This window comes from Polistes dominula, unplaced genomic scaffold, assembly GCF_049000335.1.
Source record: "Polistes dominula isolate Pdom_NZ unplaced genomic scaffold, Pdom_raw_medaka contig_373, whole genome shotgun sequence".
Classification (NCBI taxonomy): domain Eukaryota; kingdom Metazoa; phylum Arthropoda; class Insecta; order Hymenoptera; family Vespidae; genus Polistes; species Polistes dominula.
In genome coordinates this window covers 5,619,719-5,642,569 of record NW_028300899.1, presented here as the reverse complement: position 1 = coordinate 5,642,569, position 22,851 = coordinate 5,619,719, and the positions used below count along the sequence as shown (strand labels likewise).

Here is a 22,851-nt window from a genome sequence, read left to right as displayed (position 1 = left end):
AATATAATGTAATTATTGACATGATTTTTCGTACAGATATTATGATTTTTAAAAGTTGGCAACAATTAATATAGATCAATTGTTAACCTTCCCGATAGATGGCTACTCTGTAACGTAAATAATAATTTAAATAGGTGTAAGTTAAGTTTCAAATTTATTTTTGTTATTTATTAGTTTAATTAAAATTGTAATGAGAAAAAAATGGATGATGAATTAGAGCAATTAAAAGAAGATCTTTCTAAAAAAATATCTTTATTGAAAAGGCAAATACACGAAGAAGAAACTGAACAAGCTCGACGATTGACATCCTACACTCGGTGCTATTATATATTTTATTTTATTTATTAATAGAAAATATAATTTTTAATATTATAAATTATATAATATATGTATTTTTACAGAAATCTAAGTCCTATAGAAGATGATTTTTCGGATAAGGAATATTCATGGAATGAGATGCGTAAAATGTGTAAATTATCAAAACGTATAACTGGAATTAAATTTCACAATTCCACAAAAAATTGGATTAATAATAGGATTTATAAATACACAACTAATGTAGATACCAAAAGTATTAACTTTTATTTAGAGCTAACCGTGGATTTAAAAGTATTGATATATAGCAAATTTATAAAATATTATTTATGTAATAGTATTTATTTATTTTATGTATAATTATTTATTTTTTATTTAGAATGATCCTGATTTTGAAATAATTGATATAACTTGTCATTTTTTAAATCTTCAAACTTGTTATTTATCAGAAATAACTCCATGGGTTCAATCTTTTTCAAAATCAAAAAATTTATCCTTTCTTATGTCTGGTAATTTAATAATTCACAATTACTTTAAGGTTTTAAATTAAGTATTTCAAATGACTGTTTATATATTTCAGGAATATCCGATTATAGTTATTGCAATCATTTACGTCAAAAAGTTATTACATCTTTAAAAGAAACTAATTATGCTGATGTTTATGAACACGAAGAAGAAGGTGGTGGAATTTTATTAGATATAAAATCACCAAAAAATCCAGACCATATATATATAAAATATCTATGGCTATTGAATTATGTTGATAGAACTTGTCGCGTAGATCATCATTTTATAATAACTGCTACAGAATTTGGTATTAGTATAACAGTTTATAAATTTTGTTACACTGTTAATAACATATATATATATAAGTTTTCTTTATTTGTAAATATTTTAGGCGATGAATTTGTTGAAGAAAATACTTCATTAATTAAAAAATTTTGCAAGCTGAATCTGAAGAAGCAAGATATGATTGAACTATGGTCACAATTATGTATTGCTATTGATTCTTACGAAAATGAAAATGTGTAAAATATGTAATGTTTAACCTTTCTCATGGAAATTTTACTATCTATAAGTCATCTTTACTATTCTCTAATATCCCTCATTCACATTTCTCTATTGTATATTATCCCTGTATAATAAAAATATATAATATATATGTATATATAAGAACGTTTTGTTTCAAATGCACTTTTTCCTGAAATTAATTTAACAATAATTGTCTTTTTAATACTAGTCTATAATTAAGTACGTACGGTTATTAATATGAGTAGCAATATAAATTGTTACAAAAATTTTAACTATTTTTAATAATAAATATTTAATAATTTGAATATTCAAAACGATATGAACTACAATAAGAACCTCAAACCACAGATCCCCAGTGGCGCAATTGGTTAGCGCACGGTACTTATAAGACAGTAACTTTGTGAGCAATGCCGGGGTTGTGAGTTCGAGCCTCACCTGGGGAATATTTTTTTTTCTTTGTCCTTAAAAAAACTCTAGTAAAATAAAAATTATCAAATTATATAAACTTAATTGATTTATAAAATATTTAATTTAATTTTATTTAAAATTAAATTAACTTTTTACTTATTGTAAATAACATTTGTATGTATCCATATATTTAATGAAGAAAGAAAAATTGATTCAGTATTAAGATTTTAATTTTTTCTTTAAAATTATTATTATATATATATATATATATATATATATATATATTTAATATTTTTAATTATAACTTGAACACATTATAATATAATATTCCTTTTTTATGTGATTTCCTTATTTAATTTTTAAAAATATTCTATACTTTTTGTCTACTTATTTTTATTTATTTATTTATTATTTACATAAATTAGTACATAAAAAAAATAATAAAGAATCTAATTAGCAACTGTTTGTTTCTCTTCTTCTTTATTTACTTCAGAGTTTTCTCTAGCTTTTCTATTTCTCCATGCTGTCATATAAGTTCTTGGATGAATGGGAAAAAAACCTGCTAAGCCTAATAACTCAGCGACTGGTTTAGAAACAGCTACTCGTTGTCCAAGCCAATATTGTATTCTTTCAAAATTAAATGAAACTAATTTTTCATTGTATTTATTAGGAATTGGATCATAAGTACCTAATTGTTCAATAGGAGGCATATGTTCCGCTGCTTTTGTCTGAAAAAATATATTTTATTATATTTTAAAGCAAGAGAAGTGTATGTAACATACTTATATGTCTAATTGCTACAAAATAATATTATAATAGAGATTCTTAGAAACTTATATGAATATTTCTTGTACTTAAAAAATGATTAAAATATAAATATTGATTGTTAACTTACATCCATAACAACAATATGATAGAATGGTCTGTTTGCACAACCATATCGAGCAAATCTAATAGATTTGTTATATTTACTCACTATCCCCGTACCCGAAGAAGGATGAAGTGGTAAACGAGGCATTTTATAAATCCGAAATTTTTGAATTAGGGTTATGTCCTTCTGTGTATATTTTCATATATAAATATCTTTTTTTTCTCTTTCTAGATAGGTAGATCTATAACTATCACAAATTACTAGAGAATCAAAACTCCCTATGCGTTTACTTAAAAAACTAGAAATCAAAATATTTGTTTCCTGTAGGGATCCTGTAGGAGGGATGCGCCATGTACATTGCTGGGGGACCGGAACTCGATTTTGCGCGCGAATGATTCAAACATTGAAATAATTATGAAATAATGAATTGCATCAAATACAGAAAAAAAATGAACTATATTTAATGATAATTAAAAATTTATATTAAAATAGAATAGGTTACACGAAAAAATTATTATAAATTCAAGCGGTCCCCCAAAATTTTCAGCCAATGGCACATGAGCTGAATATGAATGGCGCATCTCTCCTACAGGATCCCTAGTTTCCTGTATGCACTAATAGAATGCTTCGAAACAGTGCTGTCAGATCGTGGGTAAATCTTACCCTCTCCCTGTGCCACTGGGATTGCACACAATGAAAGTTTTCCATGTCCGTGTGTTTGGGATTTCGAGGAAAGCCGAGTGTAACCGAAGTTGGCGGTTGGCCACGAAGTGGCACATTATAAAAGCGACTCGTGTCCATGTGTTCGGACGACACGAGTCGCTTTCATAGTGTGCCACTCCGGCGTGCTCGCCAACTTCGGTTACACTCGACTTCTTTCGACATCCCAAACACACGGACATGGAAAACTTTCATTGTGTGCAATCCCAGTGGCACAGGGAGAGGGTAAGATTTACCCACGATCTGACAGCACTGTTTCGAAGCCCAACTAATATAACCTTAATCTAACCTAATGTTGATTAGTTCTAATTTTAGCAAGTAAGTTTACTACTTTTCAAAAATATTATTTTGGAATCAATTATTAAAGTGATCAATTGTGTACATAGTGATATGTGATTTTTATTATTTATATATTTTTTGGTATAGATATAAAAATGTCAAGAGATAATAAAGCAGCACTAAAAGAAGTGCGAGAATTACTTAAACACAAAGAATATGTTGATGCAATGATGAAATGCAAAGAAATAATAAAAAAAGATAAGACAAATTATATGGCTTATACCTTATTAGGTGCTGCTACGCTTGAATTAGAAGAATATAAATATCGGACTCCAGCAATTTTCCAAAAAGCAATTAAGCTACAACCAGAAAATATTTTAGCTTATCAAGGATTAGTAACTTATTATGAAAAAGAATCAAACAAAAATCATAATACGCTAAATAAATTGATAGCAAGTTATTGTAAACTTATAGAATATGAAAGGTTAATATAAATAGTTCATTAATTTATATAATTCTAATGATTATTAATTTTAGTTGTATATTAACATAATAAATTTGACTTTCAGTGATATGTCCAAAGCCTACATGATTCTGGAGAAAATATCTGACCTTCTTTTATCTAAGAAATATAATGTAAATTTTAATGATGCCATTAAAAAATTAAATTCCGCACGTGAAAATGCCAATGAAGAAAAAAATCTTTTAATCAGCAAATCTTTGGCATATATTTTAACAGAAAATTCTGATTTGTATCAATTTAATGATTTATTAGAAAATGTTCTATCAATTGTCATAAAAGATCCTAATGTCGTTAACAGAAAAAATTATTATAAGAAATATTTAAAACTTTTAAGTAAATCGAATAAAATAAGTACATTAGTAGATGAAGTTGCCAATATGTTCAAGCAATTCCCGATGGACAGTTATCCTCTTGGTATTTAATTAATTACAAAATTTTAATGATACATATTCTAATAAATTCAATAATCTTTTACTTTGTTATTTCAGAATTGATATGCAGAGTTTATAATGACTACAAAGTAGGCAATAAAGGAGAAATAGATATTGATATTGTTCCTTTTTATAAATCACTTAGAAAATTTAATCATGAATCCGAATTTAGTATTGTAGCTGAGGCAATACATTTACAAGAAACTGGCGATTTAATCCGATCACGTGAAATTCTAAATCAATTAGTTTTAATTAAACCAAAATCATTTTATGGATATGTTCTGTTGGCCACAGTAAATAAGAAATTATATTGTTATGAAAGTGTGGAAAATGCCGCAACCGAAGTATTACGTCTTTCATCTTATAAATCTTATTTGTGGAATGAAATTAATGTATTATATGTTGAGTCACTTAGCAGAAGCAAAGATGTAGAGAAATGGAAATTAGCTAAAAAATTATGTGAAGAAGTAAGTAATAGTAAAATATAAATAAGTCTTATTTATTTTATTACTTTTTGTTTATAAATCATATATATTCAATCTATAAGATTCTTTTTTATATTATTTATAATGTATATTATTAAATAGATTTTAGAAAGAAAATCTTCACTGCAAGTAAGATTAATTCTAGCACGGGTCAATGTATTATTAAATAATGATGGAATTCTTAATGAATTAAGTAATTTGGAATCAATGCCTGAAGCAAAAGTTGAAGCTGGTGTTTTACAAGCAATGTATTATATGATTCATAATAGCTTGGAACAGGCTGTAGATATTCTTGGATCTTGTATAGAAACTTCAGAAAGTTGGTCGTTGCTTGGTCAAATATATTGGGAAATGGGAGATTATAATCACAGCCAATTAGCTTTTTTAAATAGCGTACAAACAGATCGTTTTAACTGGGAATCTTTTATTTATCTTGGACAATATTATCTCGAACATGATAAAGATATAGAACGATCAAAAAGGTCCTACCAAGCAGCATTACAGATTAATCCTTATTCAGAAAAAGCTGGTATCGGTTTAAGTACAACATTGAGATTACTTAACGATAGTGTATGCATAATATATTTATGTTTAATAAAGAAGAAACTACATTGATTATGATAATAGTAAATTATTAATGAAAATGTTTCTTATTTATAGAAAGCTAATATAGAATTGTTGCAAAAATTAACTGCTTATAGCAATGGTCCTAAATGGGCATGGTTACAATTGGGTTTGTATTATTTAGATAGAGGAAATGCAAACGAAGCTATTAAAGCACTGCAACATGTCATTAGAGCTGATCCCACTGACAAGTATAGTTTTAATAATTAAATAATATGTTTCTCTTTTTACTTTCATTAAATACTTAATTTTAATGTATTTTTTATTTAGTCATGGTTGGGAATCTTTGGCAGATGCATATTTGGCAAGAGGTGCTTATAGATCAGCTATAAAATCTTATCAACGAGCATTAGATTTATTCCCTGGATCTTTATATTCTAGCATACAAGTTGCAAATATTAAATTGGTGAGTTTAACATATTAATGATTATGATAATACATACGTTTTTCTTACTCCACAAACATTTTATAAATATATATTATATTACATAATTATTTATAAGAAATATTTTTATTGTAGTTAATAGGCGAACTTGAAGAAGCTAAGGAAGAATTTAAAAATATTTTGAACAATGAATCACATTATTTACCTGCTCTGAAAGGTCTTGCCGAGGCAGGCTTAGGTTTAGCAACAAAAAATATATCTACCCAATTCTTAGGACGTGCTAGAGAAAATCTTCAACAGTCAATAGAATGTTTGACAGATGCTGTATTGATTAATTCTAAAATAATTTGCATTTGGAAGTTATTGGGAGATGTATGTCACAAAAGTGCAATGTTATCTGAGAAATATTGTCACTTTAAAGTTAAACCTTTTTTGATGAATCTTGAAAGTACCGAAGAATATATTGTTATTGGAAGAGAAGATTTATTTCTACTATCAAAAAGGTATGAAATTTATTAATATTTGTTTAAGTCCCTAAATTTGATTAATATTCATTTCAAATATTTAGATCTTATTATCGTGCGTTGGATCTTTCGAAAAATTCTTCATTACTATGGCATGATCTAGCTTGCTGTTACGTTTCACAATTGCGTTTAAATTCTATAAATAATCGTCAAGAAATTGCAAATGAAGCTCTTACAGCTGCTAAATATGCTGTAAAGTTATGTCCAACATCATGGTCGCATTGGAATATTCTAGGAATAATCTGTATGATACCAGAAGTAAAAAATTATGCCTTGGCACAGCATTGTTTCATTATGTCAATCAGTAAAGAAAATAATGCTATAGTATGGACTAATTTAGGAATTTTATATGCACTTCTTGGTAATTATAAATATATATATAATATGCATATATATGCATACAATAATTTATTGGTTCATTATAGGAGAGATATACAAAGCAAATGAAGCATTTTCTCGTGCCCAACAAGTAGATCATGATTATATGAACAGTTGGGCTGGTCAAGGTGTAATTGCTGAAATATTTGATTTAACAGAATCATTGAATTTGTATAGACATGCAACAACATTAGGATATAATAATGAAGCATGTTTAGGGTTTGCTCATGTGGTAATAACATTAGTGTTAAACGGTAATGCAACGAAAGATCCTTTATATACTTATAATATTGAAAATATGCATTCCATACCAGCAGCAATAGATATGCTTACTTGGTATATAGGTTGGTAGTTATTATATTTTTAGTAATTAGAACTCTCTATCATAAAATTATTCATTTTGTTTCATGTGAATAACATTTAATAATAATTTACAGAACACAATTCAAATAATGCACATGCGCTTAATACTTGTGGATTGTTGTTGGAAAGACAACAATTATATTTATCAGCAAAAGAGCAGTTTACTAAAGCATTGTATAAAGGTAACGAAGAAGAGAAAGATTTCATTCGTATAAATCTGGCACGAATTTTATTACATTTTAATCAATATGAAGAAGCTATAAAGTTATGTAAAAGTGTACAAAATGTTACTTTCAATTCACAATGTCATTTAGCTTTATGTTTCTTTAAAGGTAAATTTTAATTTTGCTATTATTTTTTTTTGTAAAGTGATGTATCCTATATATTTACAAATTTATTTATTTATAAAATTACAGCGAAGCAATTTGAAGATTCATATAATACTTACGAAATGGCTCTTAAAAATTCTGTAACAGAAGATCAAAAAGCAAACGTATTGTGTGCTATGGCAGCTATGACTCATATCTTTCAAAGAGTAGATGATGTTAAAACTTTACTCTTTCAATGTATAATGATTAAGCCACCTTTGATACATGGTTTTCTAGCAGCTGCCGCATTGGGTATATTACATGGAGATTTGAATTTAACCAACCTGGTATTAAATGAATTAAAATCATATAAAAATAATGTTGAGACCGAACATCACATTACTACTTTGACTGCTTATTCTAGTCTTGTTCAAAATAAAACACAAGATGCTATTAAAGTTTTTTCAAAGTTAACTTATAGATTTCCAAGTGAGTATTGTTTTTACATTTCATTTCTAAATATGATCTTAAATATATTTCGTAATGATTATCACATTATATGATAATTTGTAAAATTTTAGATGATCCCAATTGCTGGATAAATCTTGCTAGAATTTTATTTGATCGAAATTCAGAGATATTCTGTAGATGCTCACAAAAAGCATTATATTTACGTAAACTTTCATCTTCTAAAAATATCATACATATAGCTTGTGCATCTATATTAAATAATCTAATTACTGAAAATTTCACTGATGCATTGAGAAATATACAAAAGGCAATATTTCAATTTCCTAATCAAATTGAAAGTTGGGCAACTTTTATTGCTGTTTTTCTAATACGATTTGAGGAGTAAGTAATATTTAAATTAAATTTATATTTTAATACATAATAGTAATTTGTAGATAATTGGAATATTGATATTTTTTCAGACGTATTAATACCGAGGTTAAATTCAATGCAAAATGGATATCTAAATTAATAACTATAGTGCAACAACAATTTCCTATACAAAATCAAATATATAATTGGTTAGAAAAAAAGAAAAATATAATTAATGTCTTACTATAAAATAAAAACAATGAAATATTTATTTGTTTATACAAACCCTCCATAATACAAATTTACATTGCATGAATTGAAGGGATTATTATACATAAACATATGAATTAACTGAACTTTACAAAAATTAATCAGAATCAATATTTATAAATTACTTATTAGATGTACAAATATATTTTAAGATGATGTATCGAAAATTATACATACATTTATAAAAAATTATTAAACATTTGATCATGAAAATATTTTCCGTTCTTATTTATCACTGATGATTATTTTAAGTATGAAGTTAAACTATTATAGATTATTAAAATATAAAAGTGGTTATAACTTTAAAACAAAATTTAATACAACACATGTTTATATTAATTTTTTCATTGTTCTGTTATGTCTTGTTTATTCCTGAAATAGGTAGCACATATTATAAAACACTATTATAAATTAAATGTATACTACAGCAATATATTCCTGTATGACGTGAAGTTTATCTCAAAGGCGGCGCATTTTAAATATTTACTTGGTTAATAGGTTCACCGCTAGATGATGCTGAGAAACTAACCACTTGAAATTATATCTATGAGAATTTGTGTATGCAGTACATAATATAAAGTTTTATTTATTGAAGAGATTGAATTTAAATAAAATTAGTGAAATTGTTATAAGTGGTATTACAATTGCAATCATTTTCAGTGTGCATTATCTTAATAATAAATATTACAAATATTTTAATTATTTTTATATATATATATCTAAGTTAATATATATTACAATACAGAAGTAAATTTATAGTCAATCACGGCGTTGTCCACTTCAATCAAAACTTCTTCCAATATTTTCAATAAATAATAATTTTAATTTTTAATTATTCATTGATATGGATATAAATAATATATATAGAATAAACTCGTGTATATGAAACAATATAAAAAAGAAAAATAGAAGAAAAAACAAACAGAAAGTACAGTCACGTACATAACGTAAACAAAGTGCAAAATTGTTTATTATGAACAGTTTTTAATTGTGTCATTTTGCAAGGAATAATAATGTTCCTTGAAAATAATAATGCCTTTGTTAAATATATATTTAAGGTTACTTTGATTTACTTAATCACATGAAGCTTATACACAAAAATTTTTAATCTGTTAACTTATATCACTCTGTTGACGTTTAATTTTATCTAAAGAAACAATCATAAATAAAAATATATGTAAAAATGACTAGTTAGAAAATGATATAATTGTAAAATAAAATTGTAAATATAAATAACATAATGGATAGAATTGCAATAATTAATGTGGTAACTGATGAGAAAGAACTGAATGTTTCATATAACGTAGGATGGTCAATTGAAGATCTTTGCACACAGGTATAGTGTCATTTAAAAATAATTTATATTATATTTTTAACAATTATTGATTATGCACTATCTCTAACATATAAACTTTTAGATTTGCAAAATATTTGGGATAGGTCCTGTGGCAAGGCATCTTTTTGCATTAAGGAATCACTCTAACAAACTTTGGTATCCAGCTAATCACAAATTAGAAAACAGAGAGAAGAAAAAGTTTGATTTTCGTTTAAGATTTAAACCAGCCAGTTTACAGACATTAAAGCGCATAGATGAAAAAGCTTATGATTATTATTTTCTACAAGCTCGTTGCGATGTTTTGGAAAACAAAGTACCAGATATTGTTTACGAAAGGCACAAACGTGAATTGATTGGATTAGGTGTTAGTGATATGTATAGGTATATCTAATTATGTTTTAAAATATGTGGGCATAACTTCAGGGATGATTTCAATTCTCTAATATAATTAATTGCAGAGTAATGCTTGAAAAAGGTATACCGAGAGAAATAGTTGAATCAGAGTACAAGAAATATATTCCAAAGGAATGTATTAAACGTCATGCTTTTTTTATAAAGAAACCTATACATAATGCACTTGGACGTATTTCTGGACATGATGCATCTTATGTAAAAGAACAGTACCTGAAACAATTTGAATGTATGGCACCAAATTATCCATATGAGGAATATAAAGCTTTAATGGATAAAGGTGTTCCAAGCCCTGCAGCTAAAATAGTACTTAGGGTAAATTTTGAAGAAGTAAAATATTGCGAAACGGAATCTGGCGTTTGGAATCAACTTTGTGCAATAGAAGATCTTTGTTTTATTTCTATAAGGTAAAAATAATTCATTATTAATAAAATAGTACTTACTATTTTTCTATTGGATTATTGATTTATAAAAGAACATATTATTTTGGATTATATATAATATTACATAGCGTTTTATTACAGACAAGACAATACTGTAGAAGTATCTAGAAAAAATGGAATACCATCATATTTAAAATTTACAGCAAGTAATCTTCTCATGTCATTTGTCTCTGCTTTGGATGGTTACTATCGTTTAGCTATTAAATGGACTTTTAATCTGTGTAGAGATATTACTACACCAAGTTTAGAGAGACTACATAAGCTGAGATGTCATGGACCAGTTGGGTAAGATCATTATTACCAAAATTACCTTTTAAAATCATATATTTTCTTGAAATAAATTATAATTTAGAAGAAAAGGAAAAAGTAGTAACATTATTCTGGTAGAAAGGAATTTGCATATGGAAAAATTGAAGAAAAACGTGCCAATCGTCCAGGATCTTACATAATTCGTGAAAGTGAAACGGAGTATAATGTTTATTATATCGATTACTGTGGCAAAGATGGAAATATAACGTCACAAAGGATAGAAGATAGAGTTAATACATTTGTAATACCAAACAGTATACAAACATTTAAATCCTTAGGACATTTTATCTCTTCATGTCAAGATTCCGAAAGTCTACCACATCTTTTAGAATGTTTACCACCCTCTGAATATGGTGTGTTAAATGATATTCTCTTTCTTCTTTTTTTTTTTTTTACATTAACTATCATCAGAATCTAAGATTTTTCGTTTCTTTCTTTTTGTTGCAGACAAATCACCATTATTAATTTGTGCACTAGAAAAAATAGGAGGCGAAGTTACTGCCGATGAAGAAATCATTGCATCTCTTTTAGAACAGGGACCTCGTTGTGTTCCTCGTAATCAATTGAAAATTTATAAAACTTTATACCACTCAAAAAGCAATGATTCTTTAAATATACCATTTTTAAGTAAACCATCACCCACGATATTACATTTGGCAATGTGGCATGTTTCAAAAGGCAAAAAGTTGGAAATTGCAATTAAAATGCTCAAAGATGAGGAATCACGTTCCACTAAAGAATTTTTAGAATTAGCTGGCAAATGGAGTCAATTAAGATCAAGTGCTTTAGTAAGGTAACTGTATAAATTTTTATTATAAGTTATTTTTATATTAGATAAAATTCATGATTATAAAAATAAACAATTATTTCTTTGTTTGCTTCATAGACTATATGGTTTAACTGTAACACCAACAATCGGAATGTTATTAGAATTAGTAGGAGCTGGACCATTAGATGCATATTTAAGTAACCCTTCTTCACCATCTGTAAAAACAGTTGATATGGTGGAAGCAGCTGCATGCTTAGCAACAGCATTATGGCATTTGGTATTTATATCTCATCTTCTATTTTAAATATAATCTTATATATAGTTCATTCCTTTTGGTTCTTTATTCAATTTTGAAAATATACTTACAGGAGGAAAATGGTGTTGTTCATGGAAACATTAGATGTAAAAAACTTCTTGTTCATGCACACACAGCTAATAGTTTTATAGTTAAATTAACCGATCCTGGTCTCTTTACTTATACAGATAAGGAGTATGTTTTTTATACATACATATTTATGTTTATAATGTAATTATGTGATTATATATTTATTGTATTGTTCATAGTATACATTGGATACCACCCGAGCTTTATTCAAATCTAGAAATTGCAAAATCTAGTTTCCAGACAGATATATGGGCTGTAAGCACAACAATTTGGCAAATTTTTTCAAAAGGACTAGATCCTTCCAAAAATCATAATGTGAATGCCGTTAAAAAGGTTTATTATAAGAAATCATTATTAATTACAATTAAAGAGTGAATATATATCCTATATTAATACTTAATTATTCTACAACAAATTTTCAGGATTATGAAAGTGGTAAACGTTTGCTTATGCCAGCATCCTGTCCAGCAGAAGTTTATAAATTAATGATAGATTGTTGGGGTGAACCTAATGGTATAAGAAAACAACCTCAAGCAATAATGCGTGATATTAATCAAATTCTCTATCAATCATTTAATTCAAGAAGAAAGCACGCATATGCAACTGCGTTTCCTAAATTATTTCATGATTCGGATCTTATACATGAAGAAGATTCTTCTGATACACCAGACGATAAATCAATAAATTCTGGATCACATGCGAGTAGTCTTATTACTGATAAAACTAGTTTACCTTGGGATGATGATGACAGTGAGCACAAGAAATAATTTTTTTTTATTTTTACACGTAAATTATAAATTGCTTAGTTGTTTCTTTTTGTTTGTAGATATAAAAGAATTAATTAACATTAATGAAAGTTGCACCAGTAGTGCTGAAAAACTTACAAATTATTTAAGCTTTGGAAATGATAAAGCTAGAGATACAAACAGCTGTAATGATCAAACGATGGCAGGTGTTATTAATTGTTCAGATCACACAACACATGCTTTTCATGATATTAGTCATGGCAGTAGTATTGGTGATGTTAGTATAGTTAATAATAATTGTAGTAGTCTAAACGATCTTTCTGGAATGCCACCTGCTTTGGAATTTAATGAGAATACTGTTGTTGTTATACAAGGCCGAATAGGTCAAGGATTTTATGGTGAAGTTTATAAAGGTATGCTGGACAAAAAAAAAGATACAGAACCAGAAATAGTGGCTGTAAAAAGGTTAAAAAGTCATACTTTAGAAGCCAATGTGCATGATTTTCAAAGGGAGATATCTATTATGAAGGTAAATAAAATGATATCGCGTTAGTTTTTTTTCTTTTTAGTTTAATATAGCTTTTATTCATAGCTTATTTATTCTCCTTTTTCTCATGTATTGTGCAGACTTTAAAACATCCAAATGTCGTAGCAATTTTGGGCGTTATAACAGAACCTGAATTATATTTAATAATGGAATATGTAAAACATGGATCACTTCAAAGTTATTTGACTTTACATGGACAAAATATTTCTCATGGAAAATTGCTTGGTTTTGCCTTAGACATTGCCACTGGCATGGATTATCTTGGGCAAAAAAAATTGTTCATAGAGATCTTGCCGCAAGAAATATATTAGTTGCAGATGAGAGTAGAGTAAAAATTAGTGACTTTGGTTTGGCTCAAGTAACTGGAAATAATGATTATTACATACTTCAAACTATTAGAGATCTTCCAATAAAATGGTTAATATATATTATCTTTATATCTATCTTCTTGTATTTATAGTCTTTATACTATTTAAAGTTAAAAATTTAAGTGAAATATATCGTTTTTATTATATTACAGGTATGCCCCAGAAAGTTTAAGAGATGGCAAATTTTCAGCACGTTCAGATGTTTGGTCCTTCGGAGTAACAATGTATGAAATATTTGGCTTAGGTGAAGATCCAAAGTTACCAGCTATTGGTTTAGATACAAGTGCAAATGAAATCAATGGTATAAAAACAGTTTTAGAAGATGGAGCTGCTGAATTATTAGCAGCTCTTGAAAGAGGTAGTAGGCTTCCTTGTCCGCCAAATTGTCCACAACATATTTATGTTAAACTTATATATCCGTGTTGGAATTTGCAAAGTCACAAAAGACCGAATTTTGCATCTCTTTGTAAAAATATAAGAGAATTTCTTAACTATTATTAAAGTATATTTAAGGAAATAGTTTTAAATAATAATGTTCCTTAAGGAATAAATATCTAGTCGACGATTTTTGTCGCGACGTGTTATGTATTACAAATATATTCAATATTTTGTTTTAAAAATGTTTCAATGTCCACGTTATATCCTTCCCCAATTTATAAGTCATAAGCATTACTTATCTACAGTGGGTGATTGATTTAACAAACAGATTGGACAAAGAACAAAATTTTGATCATTTTAAACAAAATTTTTTTATGTATATTAACCGACCACCAATTGTATTATTTACATTATTTTTTGTTTTTACATGGAATAGTTAAAAAAAAAGAAAATCAATTTTTATTCATTTATAAGCCAAGATAAATTTCTACCTAATTTTATTTGCGTATAATGAATTTATTTTTAAACTTAAAAAAATGTAATTATTTCTATAAAAAGAATCAAATTCTCTATTGCACAATATAATGCATAGGAACTCTCACCTATTACATGTATAAAATCATAAATAGATAAATAGATAGATAGATAGATAGATAGATAGATAGATAGATAGATACATTTTACTGCTTCCCCGAAGGGTTACCCTCCTTTTACAATTATATCCTTAACCTATCTTAACACTACTCTCTCCCTCACTTCTTCTTTCCTCCTTTCCCCCTCCACTCGTCCCACACCCCCGCTTCTACTTCCCTCACTCCCAACCTTGTCCCTCCTTCCTCTCTCTTATACTCTCAACCCTCTTCATCCATTCTTCCCCTATTCCACTCTCGTCCAAAATCTCTTTATAAAATCATAAATATTTATGTTATATAAAAAAAAATTAATACTTATATTAACTTTAAATAAACACTAATTAATGTGTTCACTAAGTTTAATATTAATGATCATAGATGGTTCTTCAGTATTATTCAAACTTTCTCTAAATAATTGAGCATGTTGCCAAGCTATATCACCCTTTCCACCAGAAAGTTTGACCGTAATATTTAACTGTTTTGCTCCTTTTAACTTTTCCGTAGTAAAATCATTGGACGTAGAAATAGGAATAATTATAGAAGTATTTTCATTCTTTATAGAAGGAAAAATACCTTCCACTTCCCAAACAATTTTTGCATTATAAAAAACTGTTGTTTTGGCTTGTAAATTGAATGTATTTACATATAAGTTTGGATTACGAACTTCAAATGACCATTTTAGGTATCCATATTCAGCATCTGCTGAACGAGTTAAATATGCCATTTTCCAATCATTTTCTACTTTATGAAAAATTCCACCTTCAACAGAACTTAATCCCTCTCGCCAATCATATTTCTGTTCTAGAATATGACCATCAGAATGTATGACTTTGTACATATTTTTAACAATAAAATATTGAAGAATAAATGATTTGCCATGTTTGGAAATATCCCACGTATAACTTTTATCTACACTGTGCTTGAATCAAAATCAAAAATAGAAAATTAAGTTAAAAGAAAAGTAAATGATGATAATTAATATAAATTCAAATGTGATAAAATATTTCTTCGTACCTGGCTTGCTTCTCCTCGAGCCATTCTCCATGCATAAGAACCTGTTGTTCTTTCACTATAAATATTATTATCATATTTATTTGGAATGTTTGGAAAATTGAGCATTCCTACAAGCTCTCGAAGGCGTCTTTTAATAACGTATTGTTTACGTGCCATACTATAGCCTACAGAGTTTTGACGTTTTTCATTTAACGATTGAATGAAATTTAATAAATTTTCTTCTGAACACTTTTTTCTCTTTATCATTACATTATTTTGTTTTCGCGTATAACGCCAAGTAACGTCTTGAACTTCGTCTCGTGAATAAGCTATTATGTAACTTAATTTTTTATTCCAACCACGTTCATACATTAATGGCTGATCTATTACATTTTCACATGGATCTATATGTATCCATCTATTTTCAGTAACAGACCATATCTACCAAAGAATAAAAAATTACTTAGAATAGTAATGGAAATGTATAAATTTTACATGTATATATTATTTTGTACATACTTCTGTCCAGAGATGATCTGTAACATCATACACAAGTCTTGCATCATAATTTAGTGCACGACATAAAAGTGTGAATACATTTGCCCACTCTCCGCAACGTCCAGATCTAGTAGTTAACAATATTTCTGGATCGCTATATCGTGGAAATTCCACTATTGTTTTACAAATATTACATCTGAACATAATAAATGTTAATTAATATATAATAGGATATACTTTCAAATATTTGTAATAATTATTTGAATGAATACCTATGAGCTTCTATACGGGAACATTTTGGATCTGAAGAAGGTATTACATATTCAAATGAACATTCTGTATAACAAATTGTACATAATGGACTATCAACCCATTGAAAAAAATCATATTTGAACCAATGCAGAAGTTCCATTAAAAATAAATCTATTGAATTTACTAAATCTTCTTTTAAAGCTGAATCTGACTTCATTTCTTTATCAAGTGTAGCAAGTTTTATGTCTCTGTGAAAATATAATAAATGTATATATGTAGAAATAATTATGAAAAGAGGAAAAAAGAAAAATATCTGTACTTTTGAAATTTCCTTAATCTTTCCATCGTCTTGATTTCCAATTGTACGATTGGTATTACTTTTCTTGCTTTCTCTTGTAAATCACAATCTTCATATCGCATAACATTATTAAACTGTTGGGTAATTGCATTAAAAAATTTGTCTTCCTCAGATAATCTTGCAGATAATTTTGTTGATTCTTCAACTGTATGTTTCTGATTTAAATTTGAAGTATTTGATTTTGATGAAACAATTGAAGATAGTAACTTTTTTAAAGTTTTCAGTTTTGTGAGAGATGCAGTCTTTGGAAGACTAAGACGATCACCATCCTGTTCGTTTCATTTATGATAAAATATATAAGTTAATTTTCTAGACTATGTTTATTTACATCTTTTAGTATTTCTCATTACGTCTTTCTGTACCTCTGTAAAACCTATTTCGAATAAACATTCCATGGCACCACTTGCTGGAAGTAACTTTTCTGTGATGTTTGAATCACTGAGATGAATTATACGATAATTTTCTTCATCAGGAAAATGTAAAATCTTTTCACAGAGTCTTGAAAGTACACATCCAGCATTATTCCGAATAGTGATTTCATTTTCATTTAACATATTTACATAACGATGTAAATGTTCATCCATTATTTATATGATATGAATAAACAATTCTATAAAAAAAATAAAATATTAAAGTTTATCTGAAAAAATTTAAATAAATTACATTATTGCTTGTTCTCATTTACAATGAAACAAAATTTGAAGCAATCATACCTTTTCATTTATTTATTGATATGTTTATTAAAAGAAAGCTATTGCCTGTTGTATCAATTATTCAAACGAACAACTAACACCAAGTTTCAAATATGTCACATTAAATCTTTATATAGGTAAGTGATTAATTAAAAAGATATATATATAGATATATATATATTTTTAAAAATTTATGATAAAACTTGACAATTGTACTGTCATTCTGTTGCTAAGGTTATTTAAACATAGATTATATTTCATCAAGATGGTCCTTTGACTGAATATATATTTCTTCTAAAGTTTTAATATTATATATTTTATATAATATTGTTATATATTATTGTGACATTTTTATATTAAATAATTATACTATAAAATATTTTTCCATCAAATTGGAACGGTGTAAAAATATTATCAAATCTTTGTATTCATAGAAACAAAGCTTTATGCTTACAAATTCAATTTTCAAGATGGCGCTTTTAAAAACAGATCAGTAGGGATCCTATAGGAGGGATGCGCCATGTACATTGTTGGGGGACCGGAACTCGATTTTGCGCGTGAATGATTCAAACATTGAAATAATTATGAAATAATGAATTGCATCAAATACAGAAAAAAAATGAACTATATTTAATGATAATTAAAAATTTATATTAAAATAGAATAGGTTACATGAAAAAATTATTATAAATTCAAGCGGTCCCCCAAAATTTTCAGCCAATGGTACATGAGCTGAATATGAATGGCGCATCCCTCCTACAGGATCCCTACAGATCAGGACAGTAATTTTAGTTGTTACTATTACAAATTGGTGGAAGAAGTATATTAAATTTCAATAAACGTGAAATAAATATTTCTTATATTTTAGTTAAATAATTAAAATCAAATAGTGTTTTTAATAGTGAAATCCAGTAATATTAAAGAATAAGTATGGATGTTGATTATAAAGATTTATCACACGATGAGGAGCTTATTTTGAGGTTAAAACAATTTCATGAAGCAACCTTAAAATTCGAAGAAAAACTTGATCTTATTAATAATCCTGATTTATATGATAAACTTTCTAATAGTGACAAAATTAAATATAATTTATTAATGTCTTATAGTCTTAATAGCATGTTCTGGATGTATTTACGTACTAAAGGTAAATGTTTAACTGCTTACGTGTGTAATTTTAATTATATAAAATATAATTAAACAAATGAGTATATTAAATAAAATTTCTTTCTTGTTTATAGGTATTGACCCATCGAAACATCAAATTAAAAATGAAAATGATAGATTAAAAAAATCAATGATACGTGCAAAACAAATTGAAGATAAAAAGACACTTATGCCACGTATAAATAAAAATGCAGCAAAAAGATTTATAAGGAATAGTTTATGGGAATCAAAAGTAAATGATAAAGATAATAATACCGTGATACAGCCTACTGTGAAAAATTTTAATTGAATTTATAATTGACATTGTATATCAGTATACATCAATGTATTACTTCTTGTAATATTTTGTACATTTTTTTAAATTAACAATTGTAAATAATAATAAAACTATTTACATCTTTTTTATAATTAACATTAAAGAGAGTTTTATTTTTATTTATTTTATTAAGACCATGCCTAAAATTGTTGCTGAATGTATGAAAATATTTCTCAAAATTATTTAAATTATTTCAATGGACATAACAGTAAAAATATCTTTCTTCAGTTATTTTTTTAAATAAAAAAAATGACTCCTACATGAAATATGAGTGATGCATATTTAATTCATTCCAGATAGAAACATTTTTTGCAAAGATGGACAATACTTTTACAATGAATAAAGGGTTACCATCTATCTAGAGGTAAAACTTGACACAAAATTGAAAAAGGAATTACTAGCGCCTCTAGTGTTAAAGTTAGATCAAAGAAACAAATTTGATATTTTAATTATTAAATAGTAAAACATTATATTAACATTATTTTTGAAAATGTACAATTACCGATTCAAAATAGTGAATTGAAGATTTTAATAAAGTTTCTTTTTGAAATTCTTTTCAAATGTCAAAATGGCGACAAACATGCAATCCGATTTCCAATGTTGCAATAATCGTTTACTTATCATATAACAGAGACGACATACCAATCTATTATGTGTAATCTGTGGTCAAAGTGGAGATTAGAATTAGGCAGAGCCGTATATATGAATCGGTATACATGGTTAAATCAGTCAGTAGATAATTGTTAATTATTGTACTATAATATTGTAATTATTTAGAATAAAATACTATAATGATTTTGCTTGAGATACATAATAGGATACTAGAAGAAACATTAACGAATAAAATAAAAAATGCCTTATCAGGGTAAGTACAATGTTTTGTTCATTTAACTTTAAGTATTTTGTAGTACTATTGTAAGAGCTTTGTGAAAGATTATGAATTAGGGCGGTGTCCACGTTACTGTTTATCACATTTATTTGATTATTATTCACAAATATTGTAAAAGTGAAATATTCATTAAATATCTGATTACACCGAATTAACTAATTTTGAATTAAAGGTAATAGTAATATAACTTTATGTTTTGACATTTATTGCTTTATTACAAGTTAATTTATACGTAAATATGTTTTAATATTAATTAATAACTTTCAAATATTTAATATAAAGAAGATTATAATATTATAAAAACTAGAACAAAAAATCATCAAGAAAATCATTATTTTTCTTCAATTATAACTGTATATATCAGTTATTTTGTTTCTTTTAATACACAATGTTAAATTTTATAATATCATATTATTATTTTATTGCAGACATAAACCAGAATCAACGGATGTGGTTATAGCAGATTTTGATGGTGTTTTATTCCATATTTCAAATTTAAGTGGTGACAAGTCAAAAATTAGAGTAAGTTAATGCATAAATTTACGATAAATCTAACATTAATCAGTTTATGAACAAATCTTTTTTACAGATTAGTATTTTACTTAAATTTTATAAACAACTGCAAGAACATGGAGCAGATGAATTACTGAAACGTGAATACGGTCCTCATCTTATTGCTCCAGAAAGTGGTAACATTTTTTTATATTATATCTTTCAATCTGTATGGAAGAAAGAAAGCTAAAAATGAAACTGAAAATATCGAAAAATATATTTTAATCTTTCATACTTTCTATATGCTTTTAGGTTATAATGTGTCAGTTTTGATAGATTTGGAAAATTTACCAGAAGATTGGGAAGCTTTAGTGAAGAAAGTTGGTCTGTTAAAAAGGCATTGCTTTGCAAGTGTATTTGAAAAATATTTTGATTTTCAGGAAGAATATTATGATTCTCCTGGTACACAAGTTCAAAAGAGAGCAGTTATTCAGTATAGAGATCAAGAAACAATGTGAGCTTTTTAAAATGCTCAGAGTGCAAAAGATTAAAGTAAAATAAATATAATTTTTTCTTTGACAATGTCTTCTTTGATTCAAGGTATGTGGAAGCTAAAAGCGATAGAGTTACTGTAGTATTCAGTACTATATTTAAAGACGAAGATGACATGGTTATTGGAAAATTATTTCTACAAGAGTTAAAAGAAGGTAGACGTGCTAGTCATACAGCACCACAAGTTTTATTTAATCATCGAGAACCGCCATTAGAATTACAAGATTCAGAAGCAGCGGTAGGAGATTGCATTGGATATATTACATTTGGTAAATATAATATTTTTTAAATTAAACATGTGATTTGAAATTATTATTATATCTTATCTTACTATTTTTTAAAATAATGTATTTGTTTTCAGTATTATTTCCACGACATACGAACAGAGAAGCACGTAACAATACTATTGATTTAATACACATGTTCAGAAATTACTTACATTATCACATTAAGTGTAGTAAAGTTTATATTCATTCACGTATGCGTACTAAAACTACAGATTTTCTAAAAGTACTCAATCGCGCAAGATCTCAAACAAAAAGTACTGAAAAGAAAACAATTACGTGAGTATTTAATATAATTATGTTTATATATTATATAATTGTATTATATTAAGATATTTATATATTTAACATATTTTACAGTGGTCGGACATTTATAAGGAAAGAATGAGTTCGTATAAAAGTTAACAGTACTGAAACAGTTCTAAACGCGAGATAAACGAAATGTTTCATTTATCTCATAATTTCGCTGACAATTCTTCTTTTTTTTTTTGGTAACACATCACGTGGTTTATTAACAAAGACTTTGATTACTGTCTTATGAAATTAGTAAACCAAAAGTTCTTCTTCATGTGTAATATCAATTGTAATTTTTTTTAAAACAGTGAAAGATATTTTAAGTATATGTTTACAATTCTGAAAATATATTGATAAATTATTTCAAATTTTTTTTTTACTAAATTTATATATACATATATACATTTATAATTTTTTTTTTTAACAAATTTTTTTTATAAATATTTTTATTAAGTTGAGAAATATCTATAAAAGATATACTACTTATGTAACGCTATTTATTGCAATATTTTCATATTTGATAAAATATTGCTCAGAATATTATTAGTCATGAAATTAATCAATGAAATTTAGAATGATTTAAAACAGATTTTTCAAATATGTCGTCTTGTCTATTAAAAGTTCATTTATATAGTATATATGTTTCTCTATAATTATTTAAAGTAAAATTAATTTATATATATATCTAACAATTCGACTGCATTTTACAAAAGACATTGCAAAAAATCGAATGGGATTATAAAAGATTACGTTACTTTATAAATATTGTTAAATAATACAAGCAAATGCTATTATCTTTTAAATTGCAATATTGTTTTTTAATAAATTAATTATTTTTATTGTCTAGCCTTTAGTTATTATTTCGTAACAAATTATTATATAATAATAAAAAAAAAGTGTTATATATATATATATATTCATATTAATTTTGAATATGATTTTAAATGCACTTCTGAACCTTCTTATGTTTTTATTAATTTTGTTAAATAGTCTTTTCTTTCTTTA

General features: G+C 26.6%; 7 protein-coding genes and 1 non-coding gene across 9 annotated transcripts; 6 read left to right on the top strand and 2 right to left on the bottom strand.

The window, feature by feature from the left end:
- Positions 1-176: 176 nt before the first annotated feature.
- Positions 177-1,491, top strand: LOC107064954 (uncharacterized). Its single transcript, XM_015318157.2, has 5 exons — positions 177-317; positions 402-609; positions 695-824; positions 896-1,129; positions 1,214-1,491. Exons 1-5 carry the CDS (start codon positions 202-204, stop codon positions 1,345-1,347), a joined length of 822 nt encoding a protein of 273 aa, XP_015173643.1. The 5' UTR covers positions 177-201; the 3' UTR covers positions 1,348-1,491.
- Positions 1,492-1,696: 205 nt separating this feature from the next.
- Positions 1,697-1,790, top strand: TRNAI-UAU (transfer RNA isoleucine (anticodon UAU)). The gene is made up of 2 exons: positions 1,697-1,734; positions 1,755-1,790. It is a non-coding gene; the product is annotated as a tRNA-Ile (tRNA).
- A 341-nt stretch (positions 1,791-2,131) lies between these two features.
- Positions 2,132-3,227, bottom strand: mRpS16 (mitochondrial ribosomal protein S16). Its single transcript, XM_015318298.2, has 2 exons — positions 2,651-3,227; positions 2,132-2,483 (listed from the first exon to the last, which is right to left on the bottom strand). The coding sequence occupies exons 1-2, from the start codon at positions 2,771-2,773 to the stop codon at positions 2,205-2,207; spliced, it is 402 nt and encodes a 133-aa protein (XP_015173784.1). The 5' UTR covers positions 2,774-3,227; the 3' UTR covers positions 2,132-2,204.
- Positions 3,228-3,415: 188 nt separating this feature from the next.
- On the top strand, positions 3,416-8,737 carry LOC107064983 (superkiller complex protein 3). Its single transcript, XM_015318221.2, has 14 exons — positions 3,416-3,664; positions 3,773-4,109; positions 4,195-4,562; positions 4,637-5,046; positions 5,167-5,634; positions 5,725-5,879; positions 5,959-6,094; positions 6,209-6,576; positions 6,642-6,958; positions 7,023-7,319; positions 7,413-7,670; positions 7,755-8,135; positions 8,228-8,498; positions 8,579-8,737. Exons 2-14 carry the CDS (start codon positions 3,781-3,783, stop codon positions 8,715-8,717), a joined length of 3,897 nt encoding a protein of 1,298 aa, XP_015173707.2. The 5' UTR covers positions 3,416-3,664; positions 3,773-3,780; the 3' UTR covers positions 8,718-8,737.
- Positions 8,738-9,270: 533 nt separating this feature from the next.
- hop (tyrosine-protein kinase hopscotch) lies at positions 9,271-14,674 on the top strand. Its single transcript, XM_015316687.2, is given in 14 exon segments — positions 9,271-10,074; positions 10,157-10,455; positions 10,533-10,892; positions 11,010-11,213; positions 11,316-11,590; positions 11,685-12,030; positions 12,124-12,283; positions 12,375-12,496; positions 12,571-12,724; positions 12,814-13,141; positions 13,218-13,666; positions 13,765-13,951; positions 13,954-14,101; positions 14,205-14,674. Coding segments are annotated over 14 exon segments (3,477 nt in total). The 5' UTR covers positions 9,271-9,978; the 3' UTR covers positions 14,554-14,674.
- Positions 14,675-15,128: 454 nt separating this feature from the next.
- Positions 15,129-18,151, bottom strand: Pngl (N-glycanase Pngl). 2 transcript variants are annotated; one of them, XM_089179292.1, is made up of 7 exons: positions 17,877-18,151; positions 17,526-17,803; positions 17,125-17,432; positions 16,826-17,053; positions 16,575-16,749; positions 16,077-16,496; positions 15,129-15,981 (listed from the first exon to the last, which is right to left on the bottom strand). In XM_089179292.1, the coding sequence occupies exons 2-7, from the start codon at positions 17,745-17,747 to the stop codon at positions 15,400-15,402; spliced, it is 1,935 nt and encodes a 644-aa protein (XP_089035418.1). In that variant the 5' UTR covers positions 17,748-17,803; positions 17,877-18,151; the 3' UTR covers positions 15,129-15,399. The 2 variants fall into 2 exon arrangements, with proteins under 2 accessions (XP_089035418.1, XP_015172193.2); XM_015316707.2 differs by having other exon boundaries at positions 17,526-17,773; positions 17,877-18,150.
- A 197-nt stretch (positions 18,152-18,348) lies between these two features.
- On the top strand, positions 18,349-19,438 carry LOC107064246 (nuclear nucleic acid-binding protein C1D). The gene is made up of 2 exons (XM_015316673.2): positions 18,349-18,999; positions 19,094-19,438. The coding sequence occupies exons 1-2, from the start codon at positions 18,786-18,788 to the stop codon at positions 19,306-19,308; spliced, it is 429 nt and encodes a 142-aa protein (XP_015172159.1). The 5' UTR covers positions 18,349-18,785; the 3' UTR covers positions 19,309-19,438.
- A 562-nt stretch (positions 19,439-20,000) lies between these two features.
- Positions 20,001-22,692, top strand: Arpc2 (Actin-related protein 2/3 complex, subunit 2). The gene is made up of 7 exons (XM_015316663.2): positions 20,001-20,200; positions 20,653-20,746; positions 20,814-20,913; positions 21,029-21,230; positions 21,317-21,537; positions 21,630-21,831; positions 21,913-22,692. Exons 1-7 carry the CDS (start codon positions 20,127-20,129, stop codon positions 21,938-21,940), a joined length of 921 nt encoding a protein of 306 aa, XP_015172149.1. The 5' UTR covers positions 20,001-20,126; the 3' UTR covers positions 21,941-22,692.
- Positions 22,693-22,851: the final 159 nt, after the last annotated feature.

Bases quoted from the DNA above. Each gene is read 5' to 3' on its own strand.
- Pngl (XM_089179292.1), bottom strand. From the start codon at position 17,747: ATGGATGAACATTTACATCGTTATGTAAATATGTTAAATGAAAATGAA. The intron at 16,750-16,825 runs GTATTCATTCAA...TATTATGTTCAG, and splicing joins TCCCGTATAGAAGCTCATAG to ATGTAATATTTGTAAAACAA. The intron at 15,982-16,076 runs GTACGAAGAAAT...TTTTGATTCAAG, and splicing joins CTCGAGGAGAAGCAAGCCAG to CACAGTGTAGATAAAAGTTA.
- LOC107064954 (XM_015318157.2), top strand. From the start codon at position 202: ATGGATGATGAATTAGAGCAATTAAAAGAAGATCTTTCTAAAAAAATA. The intron at 318-401 runs GTGCTATTATAT...GTATTTTTACAG, and splicing joins CGATTGACATCCTACACTCG to AAATCTAAGTCCTATAGAAG. The intron at 610-694 runs GTATTGATATAT...TTTTTTATTTAG, and splicing joins AGCTAACCGTGGATTTAAAA to AATGATCCTGATTTTGAAAT.
- mRpS16 (XM_015318298.2), bottom strand. From the start codon at position 2,773: ATGCCTCGTTTACCACTTCATCCTTCTTCGGGTACGGGGATAGTGAGT. The intron at 2,484-2,650 runs GTAAGTTAACAA...ATATTTTTTCAG, and splicing joins ATCATATTGTTGTTATGGAT to ACAAAAGCAGCGGAACATAT.
- LOC107064246 (XM_015316673.2), top strand. From the start codon at position 18,786: ATGGATGTTGATTATAAAGATTTATCACACGATGAGGAGCTTATTTTG. The intron at 19,000-19,093 runs GTAAATGTTTAA...TCTTGTTTATAG, and splicing joins GATGTATTTACGTACTAAAG to GTATTGACCCATCGAAACAT.
- Arpc2 (XM_015316663.2), top strand. From the start codon at position 20,127: ATGATTTTGCTTGAGATACATAATAGGATACTAGAAGAAACATTAACG. The intron at 20,201-20,652 runs GTAAGTACAATG...ATTTTATTGCAG, and splicing joins ATAAAAAATGCCTTATCAGG to ACATAAACCAGAATCAACGG. The intron at 21,231-21,316 runs GTGAGCTTTTTA...CTTTGATTCAAG, and splicing joins TATAGAGATCAAGAAACAAT to GTATGTGGAAGCTAAAAGCG.
- LOC107064983 (XM_015318221.2), top strand. From the start codon at position 3,781: ATGTCAAGAGATAATAAAGCAGCACTAAAAGAAGTGCGAGAATTACTT. The intron at 5,880-5,958 runs GTATAGTTTTAA...TTTTTTATTTAG, and splicing joins AGAGCTGATCCCACTGACAA to TCATGGTTGGGAATCTTTGG. The intron at 7,320-7,412 runs GTTGGTAGTTAT...AATAATTTACAG, and splicing joins TATGCTTACTTGGTATATAG to AACACAATTCAAATAATGCA.